At 33.8% G+C, this 19,510-nt stretch overlaps 1 protein-coding gene across 5 annotated transcripts in view; it reads right to left on the bottom strand.

Annotated features, from left to right (window-relative positions):
* Positions 1–19,510, bottom strand: part of CERT1 (ceramide transporter 1) — a 118,862-nt gene that overhangs the window by 27,948 nt on the left and 71,404 nt on the right. For 3 of the 5 annotated variants that reach the window (XR_012130540.1, XM_073235010.1, XM_073235017.1), the window contains exons 6-9: positions 15,387–15,470; positions 7,637–7,720; positions 6,206–6,363; positions 2,420–2,512 (exon numbers count right to left, since the gene is read on the bottom strand). Coding sequence is in view for 4 of the 5 variants with exons in the window: in XM_073235010.1 (XP_073091111.1) it covers positions 2,420–2,512; positions 6,206–6,363; positions 7,637–7,720; positions 15,387–15,470 (419 nt within the window). In the remaining variant the exon portion in view is untranslated. The remainder of the gene's footprint in view (positions 1–2,419; positions 2,513–6,205; positions 6,364–7,636; positions 7,721–15,386; positions 15,471–19,510) is intronic. The other 2 variants (XM_037000292.2, XM_037000295.2) reach the window with 1 other exon arrangement.

The raw sequence follows: 19,510 nt of genomic DNA, 5'->3' as shown, positions 1-19,510 counted from the left end.
CCACTCCTAGGAATTTACCCAAACAATACAATTCTCAGATTCAAAAAGATATATACACCCCTATGTTTATTGCAGGACTATTAACAATAGCCAAGATATGGAAGCAACCTAAGTGTCCATCAGTAGATGAATGAATAAAGAAGAGGTGGTACATATACATAATGGAATAGTATTCAGCCATAATAAAGACACAAATCCTACCATTTGCAACAACATGGATGGAGCTAGAGGGTATTATGCTCAGTGAAATAAGTCAGGCAGAGAAAGAGAAGTACCAAATGATTTCACTCATTTGTGGAGCATAACAACGAAGCATAACTGAAGGAATAAAACAGAAGCAGACTCACAGACTCCAAGAAGGGACTAGTTGTTACCAAAGGGGAGGGGTGCAGGAGGGCGGGTATATTTAGGGGTATTATGATTGGCACATGGTGTTAGGGGGGATCATGGGGAAGACACAGTAGTACAGAGAAGGCAAATAGTGACTCTGTGGCATCTTACTACACTGATCGACAGTGACTGCAATGGGGTCTGGGGGGGCCTCAATAATATGGGTGAATGTAGTAACCACATTGTTTTTCATGTGAAACCTTCATAAGAGTGTATATCAATTATACCTTAACAAAAAAAAATTGTATAAAAAACACTACAGCTCAAGGATTATCATTATGGATTTCCACAGTTGGAAATCAATTGCAACATAAAAAATATTTAGCCACCAGTAGCCCTTTTTTTATCGTCAATCAATTCCAATGTGAAAAGTAGTCAATGGAGTTCTTTTTATAACTCTCCAGAATAAAAAAGGGCATGAATTTATTCTTATATTTTCTTAAATGTAATCTAAGTATTACCTTTTTTACCATTCTACTTCTACCTCAATGATTCTGCTTGCCACTCTATTTTTGAAATGTTTATTTCAGGAACATCAACAATGTTAATGACAATTACCAGATATATTACTTATACTTCTTTTTTCTAAAGAAAAAAGAATAAACTTTTTTCTAAAGAAGTATCATGGAAAACAAAGCTTATAAAATTTTAATATACGTGAGTGTGTATGGAGAGGGAATACAGGCAAAACAATTTGGTTTCAGACATTTTCAAACATAAAGGCAGGGCAATTAGAACAGTTCATATGTGCTACTGAAGCAGGCAGAGACTGAAGAGGGATGAACTCCATTTGGGAATCAGCCTCCCTCTTGGGATATGTACCTAACTTGAAAACATATTCTTAGAATAGCCCCTGATCAAGTACAATCTTTCAGTTAACTTGACCTGTGATGATTTATAATTAACATTTTTTTTTCTAAACCCCTCTGTTCTAGGGTATCAAAAGATACTTTTTGACTAGCAAACTGTGAGATTACAAACTGTTGTCTGTTAACCATCAAAGTAGTGCCCCACCTGGGAAATACTGGTGTGAAAATATCAAGAAAGAACAATCCCTGTCATACCTTGGTTCCCTGAACCTTCAACGACTGCCTTAATAAATGAGCCCCCAAAGACCCCTTTCTGGTGGGCCTGACTTCTCTCTTTCCTGCAGCTCCCTTGCATACAAGCTATGTCTAATAAACTCTGCCTGCTTGTTTTCTTTCAAGTTCAGTTCATTTCTGTAACACTGAGTCTCAAGAACCTGGTCTTGTGTTGGGGGGTTTGGTAACAACAGATGTTATGTAGCCCGAGTGTGAAGGGAAAGTACCTACAACAGAACTGACGAAGAGCTGAGGGGCTGGCATAATTAAGGTCAGAAACTGGGACCCCGAAGTAGGTTTTAGCTGCTGACTGGAGGAGAGAGAAAGTTCCTTACAAGGCAACTTGCTTCTGTTTGCTGAGTGACATGGAGCAAACCTGCCTGGATGGGATGATTGATTTGTAGAGGTGAGCAAGGCGAGGCAAGCTGGTAAGGCAGATAGGCTAAGGCTCTTGTATACAAACTCTCTCTAATAAACTCTGCCTGCTTGCTTGCTTTCAAGTTCAGTGTTCATTTCTATAACAGAAACTCAAGAACCTGGACTTAGGGGTCTGGTAACACTATGGATATAGAAACTTCACAGTACATAGCAAACTAAAATCTTTGCACAGTACCCAGGTTTTTACTCCTTAATAAAAGATTGCTTTTATTAAAAAAAAGTTTGATAACATTAAAAATTACTCTCCTCACAAGGGACATAAAAACTGGTTCAATAAAGTGGATGGGCCTTATAAGAAGCCTTGTAGAGTCTATATTAAACTTTTTAGACAATTAAGAGTAAGCCTAGCATTTATGTATTATGAAATATACATTTAATTAAAACAAATATTGAAGAACAAATGATGTATTTAGAATGTTAAAAGGTGACAAAAGCATTATTTAAAAATTAATCATTTAGTGGTAGGTATGGCTTATGTGTTTCTCTAAGACCAAAAAATGACTTCATACCTCATAATCTGGTCCTCCAAAGTGGGATTTTTTCTTAAGTTCTGTCATAGCATTCTTGTATGCTTCCTCTACTCTTCTCTTCTTCTCAGTTTCCTATTTTAAAAATGCAAATAAAAAATTAACCATATGGAGATTTTTTTTTCTGCATTTCACTGAAATTTGGCAAAAAAAAACCTCCGCTCATATGAAAAATGAGCATTATTCTTCCTAAGAAAATACTTTTCTCTGGGCTATTACACACAAGCCACCATTTAAATCACCACTAAGATCACCTGAAAAGCAGGTTATGTATTTAGATGGATTAAGTAATTGCCAGTGACAATACTTAAAAAAAAAAAAAAAGATAAATCAGCAGCAGAGAAATGCCTATAATACAGTCATGTGTTTGTTTTCCCCCAGTAAGAGTTATTTTTATTTTGTAATGAAGAAAAAAAGCAAGTAATGGATGACAGGAAGAAACAACATAATAGGTAGACTTAATGAATGCTAAAATATATTCTAAGAAAAATAAATTTCTGTACTTTCCCACAGCTGATTAAAACTATTTTAGAGCCAAAAAGAGTTTGGATTCTTACCATAACCCTCTCTGTTTATTGACTGGGTTTATAGCTCCAAGAGGTTAAAAGACCCAAGGCCAACGCTTAGAATAAAGTTGGCCCCAGCACTAGTCTACAACTTTATTCTACAACAGTGAGCTGCACTGAGTCAGATCTGATACTGAAGTCCAACAAGCTTGTGAAGTACCTAAACCTTTATTCCCACACCTCAAATACTTGAGGGCTACATTAAAGCCCATAACAAACTCAAAGCTAACTACTTTCAAATACCCCAATTGAATTGAAGTTAGTGCAAATCAATGAATTAGCTCATTAGACTGAAAGATTAACTAATTTTTGTATACTCAAGAGAAAATGGGACTACAGACCCACAAGAATGGCTGAAGTTAAAAAATAAAACAAAAGACCCACAAAAAACTGATAGTACTAGGTGTAGTCAAGGGTGGACAGCAACTGGAATTCTCACCTATTGCTGATGGGAGTATAAACTGATATAACCACTTTATAAAACTATTTGCCAATATCCACTAAAGCTAAGCATATACCCCATAAACCAACAGTTTTCTACTCCTAGGAAAATGCCCAAAAGTACGTATGTCCAGCAGAAGATACGTACAAGAATGCTCACAACAGCTTTATTCACAATAGCCAAAACATAAAAATGTCTATGAACAGGAAAAATGGTTAAGCAAATTGAAGTTATACAATGAAAATTCATCATACAATGAATTATACAACGATAAAAAAAGAATAAATATTGCTAAATTTAACAACATGAATCAATCTCAGAGTCAATGTTAAGGGGGGAAAAAGGCCAGACACAAGAATGTATATTGTATGATTCATTTACATGATGTTTCTAGAACAGACAGAACTAATCTATGATGATATAAGTTAGAAACTGTGGTCATTTCTTGAGGTGGTGGTATGGTATGGACTAGAAAGGGGCATGAAGGAACCTTCTGGGATGCTCTAAAGTTATGTATCTTGATCTGAATGGTGGTTACAGGGGTACATATAAATGTACAAAATCATCATGCACTATGCTTAAGATTGGTGCATTTCACTACATTTATGTTCTACCTTAATTAAAAAAACATCAAAAAGATGGGAAAATGAAAAATCATGTGAAATTACACATATGCAAGTCTATTAATGTAAGCAAACATCTTCAAAGAGTATATTATATTAGCATTGTTAATATCAAATTTTTTCACCTAGAATTTTTGAGGTGACTGGTTAACAATTAAATGTACTTTCTTCTGTAGCATGAGAGATTATAATTATAGGTAATCAAGAAAAACCATCATCACTGAAGAATATTAATTTTCTACTACTTAACTGAAAGAACAATGTAACTGACATTAGAAATCTACATAAAAGTATAAACTATTCTGCTATTAAATAGTTGTTATTATATAATCTATCACCTATTTATTGCTCTCATTAGATATTTAGCTCAAGGGACAATTTCCTATTCATTACTGTTCCCCATTTCTAGCTTAGAGCCTAGCACACAGTAAGCTTGCAAATACTTCTTGAATAACAAAAACTTCAGTTAAACCATAGTAAGGTATAACTGTACTTTCCTCCAAATTATATGAATTACTGAAAAGATTATTAACTGCTGCACAGAGAAGCAACAAAAGTATTTTTTCACAGATCTTTTTGCTTGCTCTACTTACTGCTACCCAATAAAGAAAGAGAATGGATAAGATTAACAACAATGAAGACAATGAAAAGTCCACCTCTCTCTGCAGCATGGTAAGAAGCTTTACTGCTGAAAAGATGGAGAAGTCATGCTTATTTATTCATTTATTATTATTTTTTTGCCATGTTTTATTTTTAATGAGTATTTTTTAAGGCAGTATGGTTAGAGTATACGACTGAAGATGACAACCCCTTAGTGAAGGATAAATAGACTAAAGACAGGAGACCTTAAAAGAAAGTTGCCAAAAAGTTTTAAATGAGCTAGTCTGGACAAGTTGAATGATTCTCTTGAATCATTAGTCTAATGCATTTAGGGGTTGTCCTGTTTACTCAGTATATAATTTTTTGTGAACACAAGGAATCTTCTAAAAACTCAATTCAGTCTGCATTGGTATAAAGTGAGATCTTTGAAGATATAATAGCTCGACACCAGAATAATAATGAAATGTCAATCCTAATAATAATGAAAATGCCTTAAATAAGCATTTTCAATGCCGGTTTTTAAAGATTACATATTGCCAGTCAGTATGTTGCCACAAGTCAACATACTTGTTGCTTGCACTTGAGAATTCTGAACAATTCTTTTCTTCTAAACACGGGGACTTTCTCAAACACACTGCTATTCCAAATCCTGCGGCCATTCTGCCATTACATCAGCAATAACACTTCTTAGTGTCCTGTTCAAATTGATAAGACCTTCAAATACTGCCAGCAACATGACTTACTGATAAATGATAAGATTCTGATGATGATTGGCCTAGTGTCCAGAACTGAAATACGGAATACAGTAAAATTTTTCTAATCGCTACGTAACACCTCTGGACAAGTCTCTGGGCCTCAGTTTCTTTTATAAAATGATAGCATTAGACTAGAACTAAATTTTCTAAGGTGTGTTTCTGTTCTAACATTTTACTATTTTACTGACACTGAATTATAAACAGAAGTTTTCCTGCTAAACAAACTCACTGAGCCATATTTCACATTAGAAGCTAAACACTTATACTGCAATATTATTATCAGAGCTGCAGTTTAGACCAAGGTGGGAAAAGGTGAACATAGATACATATTCAATGAAGAACATAATGTATATTAAATAGCATCAAAATGAACTTGGAAATATACATGACTATGAATGCAATTAAGCTAATATTTAACTTTATAAAGTAGTGTGTTTAAGTTATTTCATATAAATGCAGTTTCATATATTATACAATAAAGCTGGGTAACGTTAAGAGCTCATCACTTCTATTCTAAAGCACTATTATCACCATTACACAAATTTTTATATTAAAATCCTATCAAGAATGCATATTGTACAGTAACCAAATACATAATTGGTGAATGTCATTAGGAGCATGAGTTTAAGATACACACGAAGTTTCAGAGGAGGAGCACCACATGCTACTTCTACCAAGACTTTTCCCTAAGAAGTTAGTTTGGTTTAAACGTTCAGTCAATACATAAAAGTTAAATAAAATCTGATTATTTTGTTTTTAAAAGTAAGAAAAACTACTCTTACCTTATCCAATCTCTTTTGCCAGCTATCCTCACGTTTTACCATTAGTTCAATACAATGAGAAAGTGTAGCAAGGATTCCAGCAGTAGTTGCTTTAAAAGTTATCGCCTCCCCTTTAAAGTCTATACCATTAATTCCTTTTGGTGTCACATGTGGAAATACTAAAAAAGAAATTTATTAACTGAAAATCTTTCTATGAAGAAACAATTTTTCATCACACTTAAAATTAGAAAATGTTACAGAAAACTAGCAATTCAGAGCACGCTTTTGGGTTTTAATTTCCCTCTCGTTACTCTATGAGCAAATAAATTTGAAGCAGCGTATGTACTTTCAAGTCATTTTTTTCTAGATCCTATTTCCTGAAATCTATTTGCTATATATTGCATCCAATTAATAGAGTGATAAGAAAAATAATACTTTAATAATAACACTCTGATAGCTTACAGTAGGATCTAATTATAGCAACAAGTACTTTACATTTTGAGAAACCTAGAATTTAAAAAACATTCAAATATAAAGTATAGAATTGAATAATATAAAAATTTTAAACAAAAATCTGAGTTTAAGTCTGGGATCAATGCATACATTAAAAGATACTTATGTTTACATTTTACAATTTTAATTCAGAGTCAGACTTTGAATTAAATAAAAAATCTTAAAACTCAGAAGATGCAAATAAGACAACATATCTTATACCACTAGCTAATTAGAAACCATTTCAATAGAACTCCTATAAATGATATACTACTTCCAACTTTAAAAACGCCTATGTAGACATGACAACAAAGGTACAATCCATTAAAGTATAGACTGTACTTCATCAAAATTAAAAATTTGTAGGCATTGTTAAAAGAATGATAAGGTTTGTTAGAAGAATAAAAGTTTCACTTATATAGGATGAATGTCTAGAGATCTACATGATGATTACAGTTAATAATACTGCATTAAACTTGGGAAATTTGCTAAGACAGATTTCAGGTGCTCCTTTCATGAAAAAAAGATAACTATGTGAAGAGAGATGTTAATTAGCTTGACTGCAGTAATCATTCACTATGTACACCAAATCATCATGATGTACACCTTAAATATATATAATTTCTAGTTGTAAAATAGTTTTTTTAAAAGAAAATGAAGAGACAAGTACTGGGAAAAATATCTGCAGAGCATGTATCTGATAAAGGATTTGTATCCTTTATCAATAAATGTATATATTATCTTAATATAGAATACTGACACATTCTGTACTACAATATGAAATATGGAGTCATCTCAAAACTCAACAATATATATAACCCAATTTTTAAAAACTGGACAAAAGATTTGAGTGCACGTTTCACAAGAGAAGAGATAGCAATGGCAAATAAGCACATGAAAAGATGCTCAAAGTTACTAGGGAAATGAGAATTAAAATCACAACAAGACATTGTCACATACCTACTGGAAGATTAAAATTTATAAGACTGACCATGCCAAGTGTTGGTGGAGGTTTGGAGGAACTGGGACTCTCACATACAGCTGCTAAAACAGAATTTGGCAGCTTTTGAGAAGACTATATATGTATCTACTGTATGACACAGCCATTCTACTCCTAAGTATTCACCCCCAAAAATAAAATGTACGTCCATAAAAAGACTTGTACATGAATGTTCACAACAGCATTATGTGTAATAGCCCCAAATGTAACAACCCAAATGTCTACCAACAGATGAATGGATAAACAAATGGTGGTGTATCACAACAGGGGAATACTACTTAGCAATCAAAATCAATCAAATACTGATAACATACAGTAACAATGATGACTCTCAAACTAAGAAAGAAACCAGGTCAACCCTCACCTCCCCACATAGTACATGATGCCAATCATAATAAATTCTAGAAAATACAAACTAAACTGTAGTAACAGAAAAGAGATGGGGAATAGAGGGGAGAGAGGGATAACAAAGGGGATGGAGGAAACTTTTGAGGGTGATGGACATATTAATTTTTTTTTCCATATCATTAATGTACAATTACATGAGCAACATTATGGTTACTAGACTCCCCCCACTATCAAGTCCCCACCACAGGCCCCTTTACAGTCACTGTCCTTCAGCATAGTAAGATGCTATAGAATCACTACTTGTCTTCTCTGTGTTGTACTGCCTTCCCTATGCCCCACACCCTACATTATGTGTGCTAATCGTAATGTCCCTTTTCCCCCTTATCCCTCCCTTCCCACCCACCCTCCCCAGTCTCTTTCCCTTTGGTAACTGTTAGTCCATTTGTGGGTTCTGTGAGTCTGCTGCTGTTTTGTTCCTTCAGTTTTTTCTTTGTTGTTATACTCCACAGATGAGTGAAATCATTTGATACTTGTCTTTCTCCACCTGGCTTATTTCACTGAGCATAATACCTTCTGGCTCCATCCATATTGTTCAGAATGGTAGGATTTGTTTTCTTCTTATGGCTGAATAATATTCCATTGCATATATGTACCACCTCTTCTTTATTCATTCATCTACTGATGGACACTTAGGTTGCTTCCATTTCTTGGCTATTGTAAATAGTGCTGTGATAAACATAGGGGTGCATATGTCTTTTTCAAACTGGGATCCTGCATTCTTAGGGTAAATTCTTAGGAGTGGAATTCCTGGGTCAAATGGTATTTCTATTTTTAGTTTTTTTAGGAACCTCCATACTGCTTTCCACAATGGTTGAACTAATTTACATTCCCACCAGCAGTGTAGGAGGGTTCCCCTTTCTCTGCCAATATTTGTTGATCCTAGTCTTTGCGATGTTGGTCATCCTATTTGGTGTGAGGTGTGGTTTTAATTTGCATTTCTCTGATGACTAGCGATGTGGAGCATCTTTTCATGTGTCTGTTGGCCATCTGAATTTCTTCTTTGGAGAAGTGTCTCTTCAGCTCCTCTGCCCATTTTTTAATTGGATTATTTGCTTTCTGTTTGTTGAGGTGTGTGAGTTCTTTATATATTTTGGATGTCAACCCTTATCAGATATATCATTTATGAATATATTGTCCCATACTGTAGGATGTCTTTTTGTTCTACTGGATGGTGTCCTTTGCAGTAGAGAAGCTTTTTAGTTTGATATAGTCCCATTTGTTCGTTTTTGCTTTTGTTTCCCTTGCCCGGAGAGATATGTTCATGAAGAAGTTGCTCATGTTTATATCCAAGAGATTTTTGCCCATGTTTTTTTCTAAGAGTTTTATGGTTTCATGACTTAACAATCTTGATTGTGGTGACAGGTTCATAATATCAAAACTTAACAACCTGTGCACTTAAAGTATGTACCATTTATTTTATGTCAATTGTACCTCAATAAAGCTGTTAAAAAAGTTTCTTTTTCTTATATTTTCTGAAAACCCCTTCCATCATTGTAACTTCTATATCTTCTATCACTCTTATAAGTACTGCAATTTTATTATAAACTTTTTTTTATTAACAATCAACTTAGAAATTAAGTCATCTGTATTTTATATAAGAGAATGTGTGTGACTATAATGGGTCCTCCCTGCTAAATGTTTGCTAATTTATGTACTTAAGGGTCAGTGTAAAATGGAAAGTCTTTGAAAAAAATATAGAAATATAGAAAGGTACCTCTTCTGCTGCATTTCCTTTTCAGAATGACACAGGAGTTATGAAACAGATTTTAAAGCTCAGTTGATATTTCAACACTAGTCTCACACATAGTATGATGTCTGAAATAAATTTATCTTATATTACATCTGTTGGGAAATGAAAGTCATGAAGACAAATCTCACCTTAATCTATCATCCACTGGGCTCCACTGGTTACTTAAATTGCTCCAAATCTCCTCTATGTAGAACTGTATTAATTTGAAGGAAAACTTAAGCAAAATCCCTAAGTATTTGACAATTTAAAATTAGCATACTCATCTAAATGCCTTAGTTGAAAACGAGGAAAGACCATCTTAAAGAAGTAAGGAAACATGCCTTAGTTTCCTCTGGGAAAACGATACTAATAGTATCATAGTAATGGGGGTTGAAAAGATGTGGATGTAACCGTGCATATCAAGGGCAGAAATGCAAGAAATCACAAAATAATCTATAATCTACATTTGTAAGTATTTAGGCTCTAAAGATTATCATTCAGATTTATAGTTCTTTCAACTGAACTGACCTTACACACTTGAAAAAACTCTTGAAGGTTATTAACTAACACTCAGAAAAGCAAGGAACCCATAAACTAAGTAAAAAAAAAAAAATGCTGACAGAGTCAAGAGATCTGTAATCCCTTCATTTCACTAAGACTCTCACACACTAATTTGAAAGTAGGCAACTTAAGGAAGAATCCCAAGTTTCTGTGGTGAGTTTTCATTTTCCCCACACAAATTATTTCAAGCTCTCTCTCTCTCTCATACACACACACACACACACACACACACACACACACACACACACACACATGCATGTGACAGAAAAAAAACTGGTGGTCAAGTCCTTCCAAACATACAGGATGGCAACTTTGTTTAATCTCTCACCTGTTACTATGATAAAGAAGAAACATGGTTGAAGACTGTAACACTACTATCAATCACACCAGAGTCAACAATCAATTGGCTTGGGACTACCGGCCTATTGTAGATATGAATACTATTTTAACAAAAATAAGATACAGTTGGCTAAAAACTAAATTAAAAATATTCTCACATGAAAAAAAAGGAGATAAAAAGTGATCTGTGGTCTAAATTCTTCATTTAGACAATGTATGAGCATATGCACACAGACTACATGGGGGGAAATGACATGGTAATACTTGTGTTTCCTAGAGAAATGCACATTCCATTAACACTAAATGTCCTCTCACTGAGATTCATCAGAAGTATATCTTGATTCGATAGGTCAGTTAATATTTACTGCCATTATTTTATACAGTAGATGACATGACAAAATGCTCGTTATTATTTACAAAATAGGGATAGATATGTTAGAAAATTAGTCAGAGAATATGATTAGAAATATAGTTAAATGGGAACTTGGAAATATAATAAATATTAAAAAATCCACACAAGTGGCCATCTTCAACATTTAATACAACTTAATCAAATGAAGTAAGGATTTAGGAGTAAGGTAATTTTTTACTTTGGAGTAGTTTGATCTAAACCAGAGGCCAAAAAAAAAAATCACTAATATTGCTAAGTCAGTTTATTTAATCTTTTTCAAACTGACAGTTTTACTGAAATACAATTCACATGCCATTAAAATCTACTCACTGAACATGTACAATCACCAAGTTGTAACAAGCATCACCACAATCAACGTTAGGACATTCTCATGAACCACCCCGAAAAATCCCATGCATATTAGTACTTTCCATTTTCCCTAACCCTAGGCAATCGCTCATGATTTTTGTCCTTATCATCTAAGTTACCAAATTTGTTGGTCACATTTCCCTGTAATCCTTCTTATTTTTGCGAGATTAGTACTAATGTCCTTCCTTTCATTTCCGATTTTAGTAATTTTGAGTCTTCTACCTTTTTTTCTTAATAAGTTTAGCTAAAGGTTTATTTATTTTGTTATCTTTTCAAGGAACTAACATAGTTTCAACTGCATTATTTTTTGATTCTCTTTCTTCTTTTATAATAAAAGTGTTTCAGCTACAAATTTCCCTGTAAGTACTGCTTTAGCTGTAGCACATAAGTTTTGATATGTTGTGTTTTTGCTTTCATTCGTCTTACAATATTTTCTAATTTCCTTTGTGATTTTTGTCTTTGATCCACTGGTTATTTATGAGTGTGTAAATTTCTACATATTTGTAAATTGCCCAAATTTCTGTTACTAATTTCTAATTTCATTTCACTATGGTTAGAGCATATACTTCAATGTGATTTCAATGCCTGTAAATTAACTGAAGCTTGTTTTATGGCTAAGTGTAAGGTCTATCCTCAGCAATGTTCTATGTGTAAATGAGAAGACCGTATACACTCCTATTGTTGCGTAGAGTTTCTGTAGATATCTACTAGGTCTGTTTATACTACTCAAAGATTTTATTTCATTGCTGATCATCTTCCTATTTGTTCTAGCCACTATTGAAAGTTGGGTATTGAAGTCCCAAATAACTATTAGTAACTATTATTACTATTAGAAGTCTCTGTTACTACTGAGTTGTCTTTTTTTCTCTCCAATTTGGTCAGTTTTGGCTTCATGTATTTTGGAGCTCTGTTGTTACATGCAAGTATATGTATAATTGTTGTATCTTTTTGATGAATTGACCCTTTTATTGCCATAAAAATATCCCCTTTTGGCTCTAGAAATATAAGTTGAAAAAAAGGCAGTATAGAATATAATGGAAGAAAATTTATAAGTAGAGGTAAGACCTTTGCTCACAAAAGGTTGAGGAAACAGTGCCTACACTAGGAAAATGAATTCCTGAGGTCTTTACTCTAACTAAGGAATATGTTTTCTTATCCCAAAGTTTCTCCTCTGGCCTAATATTCCGATTATTTAATTGCCCTTCTTATAATCTGAGAGTCTCTGGAAGTTTTACTCTTTCTCTAGTCTTCACACCCCACCCGTAATTCTATTCTTACAATATTTGCTATTTACTAGCAGGTTGGGAAGCTAGGGCTAAATTTTTAAACACTTGAACATAATATCATAATAAGTGATCTAGATTTAATCTTTAATGATGGCCTTAATGATGAAAATCATACAATGACCACTCCCAAGAGCAGAGTGTCATTTCTCCCTTTTCCAGTGTTTGTTGGATCTAGCATTAAGACTTACCTGTATTTGAGAGATGACTGACATACCCTAACCCCAGACTACAAATCAAGCAGTGCCACATTTAAAGACTACGTTCTACTCACTTTATCAAATTATAAAACTTCTGACTAATTTCCACATTCAAAGACTACATGTTCTACTCACTTTACCAGATTATAAACAATACTTCTGACTTATTTCTAGAATTTAAACACAGAAAGATACTTTTTTTTTTTCCTCAGCCCTTTTTAGCCATTTTGGTGTCTTTATTCTTATTTTTGTTCTATTATTTTTATTTTTATTTTGGTATCATTAATATACAATTACATGAGCAACATTGTGGTTAGTAGACTCCCCCCATTATCAAGTCCCCACCACATACCCCATTATGGTCACAGTCCATCATCATAGTAAGATGCTATAGAATTACTACTTGTCTTCTTTGTGCTATACTCCCTTTCCCGTGCCACCCCCCTACATTATGTGTGCTAATCGTAATGCCCCTTATTCCCCTTCTCCCTCCCTTCCCACCCACCCTCCCCAGTCTTTTTCCCTTTGGTAACTGTTAGTCCATTTGTGGGTTCTGTGAGTCTGCTGCTGTTTTGTTCCTTCAGTTTTTTCTTTGTTCTTATACTCCACAGATGAGTGAAATCAGAAAGATACTTTCTTTCCATCTATGGTGCTTTAGAAGAGTTAATTTCCATCAATGGAATTTAAAGGAATTTCAACAGTGAATTCCACCAAGTATACTTAAAACATGAGTTGTGATTTAAAAAATGATGCAGAACATCTTGCAGGGTTTTTCTCTAAATGACTTCAGTAATTCTGTCTTTTCTTGCTTGGTTTCAAGCCTCTCTTCAAAATAGAGATGTTGGAGGCTTTCCTCAAATGTCTGGAGATCTGACTATCTGTTCACATTTCAGAGTTATGTACTGGAAGCTCTATAAGCACTTAGCAGGGTTTTGTCACTAGTAGACTTTATCAAAAGGTGATCTAATAGAGAGATAGCTTTTTCATCTCTACTTATAAAGAGGTCTTTTTGCTGTGGCCATTCAGTGTTTTCAAAGTTACCTTCTAATTTTGTGTCACAAAATATATGTCTGGTAGATGGCAACTGTGGAAACAGGGTAAGAGAAGAGAGCTGGGAATTGCATCTTGCAAGTACACAGACTTTCATTTAGTCCCTGGCTATCAGAGTTCTTGGAAATAAACAGAAAAACAAGGCTGTTAGATTTCAAATAACAGTATGTAAATTTCTACTTAATTACTTTGCTGATTGGCCAAGACACTGTCTTCTGCTATGCCAGATATTACTGAATCTAGAACTCTCCAGTTCAATTTCTACAGAAAATAAGCTTTCATTCTCTTTTGGGGAATGTAGGTGGAGCAGCTGGATGTACGTGAGATGCAAGATTGGACCTGGAAGTTTTACAACTTTTTTCAGTAATTTTTCCTATATCCAAATAAAATCGTTTTTCTATTAAAGCAGGTTATTTGCTGTGAAATTAAAAGGTAACTGAAAGAACCTTCCCCAAATAATCCCTAAAGATAAATCTAGATAACTCAGTAAGGTTTAACCTTTTGGTCCTAAATTAGAAGGACAGCTTTGGAATAAGCAGCTAACATTTTGCAAGACTAGGAAGGGGGTAGGTCATAATGAAGAAAAGTGCTGTGATGAAAATAAGAAACAGGAATAGGAAAGAATAAAAATGTGGGGGAAATTTAAATTTGGATATGTCAAAGAACAGCACTGACTATGAATTACAGGTTTCTGGGTTTTTTTGTATTTTAAGATTTCACATTTAAGTGATAGCATGTGGTATTTGTCTTTGGTTTATTTCTCTTAGCACAATGCCCTCTAGGTTCATCCACGTTATTATAAATCACAGGTTTCTCATGAACAATTCAGAATTCCACCTAATCAGTTAGCAATTATAAACAGACCAACACTTATAATTAGAATATGAAGTAAGTCACCTTACCTTGTTCCTGGGTCTATAAACAATTATGCTATAAAAAATAGCTGTGAAATCAGAGCTATTTCAATAATCTTCCTTTAATAACACTGATTATAAACTTTTAACACCAGTTTATCAAGTGAAGAAAGAAAAGAACATTAAATAGAAACACAAACATTCAAATTCCATTATAATTCTCCCCTCCCCCACACCCAAGAAATAAACCTTTTCAATACTAAAAACTGATTTTACCAAATACTATTGAAATAAGTGGGCCAATATGTAAAATTTAGAATGAGTCTATTAGATAATTAGTGGCCATTATATTTAACATCAGAATGTATATTTTATGTATATATCTTTTCCTGGAAGAAACTTTCAGTTTCCAGTAGTTTCACTGCTTTTAAAAAAATTGCTACATAATAATAATTTTTGTTAGTTATTTACTATATAGCTTTAGAAAGTATATTTTATCAGGTGAGAGGGAAAATATACTACTTACACTTTTCCTTAGTGCCATTGGTATTATGCAAGGAGTCTCCATCAGAACGTGTTGTAGGAAAGTCATCTTCATCATCTTCTACCACTAAATAAAATATATTTAAGGATATCAGAATGAAAGGAAATAGAAATTAATTATTCTTATGTTTAGCTGAGTCAATATACTTGATTCTGTGAATGTAGATCTTATTAACCTTTGTATCTTCAGTGGTTATCAAGGTATGCCCAATTAATGCACTGTGGAATGTTTTGAAATACATTATCATAAAAACCATACCCATTCTCATTTGTGTAAGAAATGGTACTGAGATATGAATTATTTGTCATTTAGTCTTCTTGTCTCTTCCTATCGACCCTGGGCAATTTCTTAACTCTAGCAGAGATCTACAAGGGCGGAGCAGGACTGTAAGAGGGTAACTTACAGGCAGATGATACTTTTAGCTTGCCTCTGGGAATTCTTAAATTTATCATTTCTTGACATGCAGGGAAAATAGAATGATTTACAGATGTGGTATCAATTTTCATTCGTGCATGGACGTGCCTTTTAACTTATCCAATTTCAGAAATAAAAGAATCTCCATCTCCATACCTCTTTATTCTATGTACTATCCCTTCTACTGCCCAAAATACTTTAATCTTCCACACTATATATTCTACTCTTACTGCAAATTTCTAAATCTTTTCCTCTGCTTTTTAATCAAGCTTTTTTTATGGCTTATCTTTTGAGGAACTCCTTTCTAGAAGGAGTCTTCCTTTTGAACTAACACCTTAATTCTTATCCTTGTCTCTATCTCAGGAGTAATTTGGCTCTACCAGAAATATCTCATCTACTTTAACTCTCTCTCCAACGGATACAGACCTCACTCCTATTCTTTATTCCCTCCCTTAACTAAATAATAGGAACCATCATGGAAAACACTTTCATTCTGTACTTCCATTTTCTAATTACTAGGCTAGTTCATTTTTCACCACTTGAAAAATCTGCTAATCATGCATAACAACTTTTTCAAATTATAAGCTGCTATTTATTATCGACTAACACCTACTCTTCATTTCTACCCAGGTAACTGACAGCAATATCTGACTGACATTTTGCTTTTCCATATCCATCATTCCTGCAAACTTACATACCCATACGGAAGTCCCTGCAGATCCCTCAGTCCCAAGATTAATCAGATTCCCAAATTCTGTACCTTCATATTCTCATCAATCATTTGAAAATAGGGTCAATTCTAGAAAATTCATTAACACAGCACACTGCTCTGTTTTTAAATCAGTACTCATCATCAGACAAGATCCTGACCTTGTCTTAAGACTATTCTGATTAACTGCTCTTTAATGCTACTAAAAGGTTTACATTTCACTCATCTCATTATTATTTGCTTGTGTTACTAAAGATGTACTTTCTGTATCCCTACTATCCAACAGCCTAATACCACTAAACAGAGATTTTCAACCTTATTTTTTCTAGTCCAATACTCAATATATAAAACTGACAAAAATGAGAGCTGCTATGGCTAAAAGAGGGTCTCCTCTGCCTTTTCCTTCCTAACCACAAACTCCTTTTTCCATCTTTGAGAAACCTTTAAGGGATGTTTAATATGGCTTGAAACCACTATCCTAATATAAATCCTCCATCCCAATCAGACTGGTCTCCATTATCAATGTTCAAATCTATTATGCTAAATCCCATCTTTGAATCTTGCACATTCCTAATTTCCTTATCCATGTAATAATTCAAATTAACCACATTAATAATATCAGCTTTCACTTACTCAACTTTTGCAGTTAGGCACAGTGCTAACATATGTATTCTCATTTAATTCTCACAATCATATGTGCTAGATATAACATCCATTTTACAGTCAAGGCAACAGATGTGAGAAAATGTAAGTGATCTGCTTCAAGTCATCAAACAATGAATAAAAGAGTGAGATTGGAAGAACATTTCTTTAATGTGGTATATATATCTCCTTTTAAAATCAATCGGTATGTTTAGGTCAGAGATAATGGCTTCTATTTTCTAATCTCGGAGTATCTAAATCTAAAGGGTTAATTTTTCCTGAAGCATGTGTGGAGTGGGGAGGAGGGGTCAGGTTAAGACTGCCTTACCAGCAATTCTGATAAAACATTTTATATGAAAACACTAAACACTAAAGTAAAATGAGAGTTTGCTATTATTAGTTCAGTGACACATAAAGAAAATTTTAAGAATCACTGTCCTTCATTAAGTCATAAAAAAAAAAAAAACCCTTCTAACCAAGAATACTCTACCCAGCAAAGTTATCACTCAGAATTGGAGAGACAAGTTTTCCAGCCAAGGAAAAGCTAAAGTTCACCACCACTAAAACAGCCTTAAAATAAATATTAAAGGGACTTTTTAAAGCTCAAAATAAAGGGCAACAATTAGTAACAATATGAAAGACTAAATTACTGGAGAAGTAAATACATAGTAAAGGTAGTGGATCAATCCCTTTTAAAGCTAGGATGAAGGTTAAAAGATTTATCTACTACCCATAATCCACTGGTGTTACAGACTTAGTTTTGATGACTTATTTAAGTACACCTATAGAGATCCTTAGACTTGGGTCAGCAACTCTGATCTACAAAGTAGGAAACTATGGTCTACATCCTTATTTCACCTTCACCCAGGATGTATTCTTAGTATTAATTAAATTTTCTTAGTATTAATATAGTATTTACAAGGAAATCAGTTGTTAAAAGTTGAATTGTGTCCCCCTCCATAAAATTCATACGTTGAGGTCCTCCTAACACCCCCAGAATGTGACTATTTGGATACAGGGTCTTTACAGAGATCACCAAGTTAAACTGAGGAGATTAGAGTAGGCTCTAATCCAGTATGACTGGTATCCTTATAAAAGAAGGAAATTTGGATACAGACACTTAGAGAAGGAAGATGATGTGAAGACATAGGGAGAAGATAGCTGTCTACAAACCAAGGAGAGAAGCCTAGAACAGATTCTCCCCTCAGAAGAAACCAAACCTACCAACACCTTGACCTCAGACTTACAGCTTCCAGAACTAGAGAATATAAACTTCAGTTTTTTAAAGCTACACTGTCTGTTACTTTGTGATGGCAGCACTAGCCAACTAATACATTAGTCTATCAGTGTTATCTATTTATTCAAACATGAATAATGTTTAAAACTATTCCTCAAATCTTCTACCAGGTTATCACTGCATCCCAACTTCTCCATCACTTTTATCCTTGAAATGCTGTATGTACTATTGAATTGGCTAGAGAACACCAAGGTGTTGTCTCATTAGTATGGAAATACACTATTTAAGGTTTTTATACTATACTTGAAGTGATATACTACTTGAAGGTGGATGTGAAAGGGTAAATGTACATACTATAAACTCTAATGTACCCACTAAAATAACAGAGTTGTAACTAAAAAGCCAACGAAATTAAAAAATGTAATGATAAAAAAACTAAACCCAAAAGAAGGCAGAAAAAGTGAACAAAGAACAGAAAGACAAAAAGAAGCTGAACTAAAATCAAACACATTTAATAAGACAGAAATGAAACCATGTCAGGCAACCTAGTAATCCTGGGAATGAACTTATTAGTGCTCTTTAGGAACACTGCTATGAGTAGTTCACTTTTGCCTTCACAGAAAATGAGAAAAACTGAAGAGCAGATGTTGACATCATCAATAATGTATCTTTAGCGGTAAGAAAGGAAAAGTAACTTCACAACTCACATTGTAAGTTAACTGATGATCCTATCTCTCTCTCAAAAAAAAAACTAGCTAAAAATCATTTTTAAATGTATATGTAGCTCCATTATGGGCTTCTTCTATGAGAAAAAGGTCAGAGGAAAAGAGGGGGTTAAAGACAGAGGGAAAGAATGAAAGGGGAACAGAAAAAGAAAGAGGAAGAGGAAGACAGCAAAAAAGAGATGGACTGATTCCAGATCTGGAGGATTTAACATAAACTTGTTATAAAGACCCATCATAGGGTAAATAAAATAACTAGATGTAATCATGTAAAATGCCCATATTACCAAGATGACACATAGTATATTTTTTAATGAAATAAAGAGTTTAAAAATCATTAAAAAAAACTTCACTGGTATCTGGTATGGGTTATCAGATTAAT

This window comes from Manis javanica, chromosome 1 (genome assembly GCF_040802235.1).
Source record: "Manis javanica isolate MJ-LG chromosome 1, MJ_LKY, whole genome shotgun sequence".
Taxonomy (NCBI): domain Eukaryota; kingdom Metazoa; phylum Chordata; class Mammalia; order Pholidota; family Manidae; genus Manis; species Manis javanica.
Note: the sequence above shows the minus strand (reverse complement) of the source record. Positions and strands in the feature narration are given on the sequence as shown.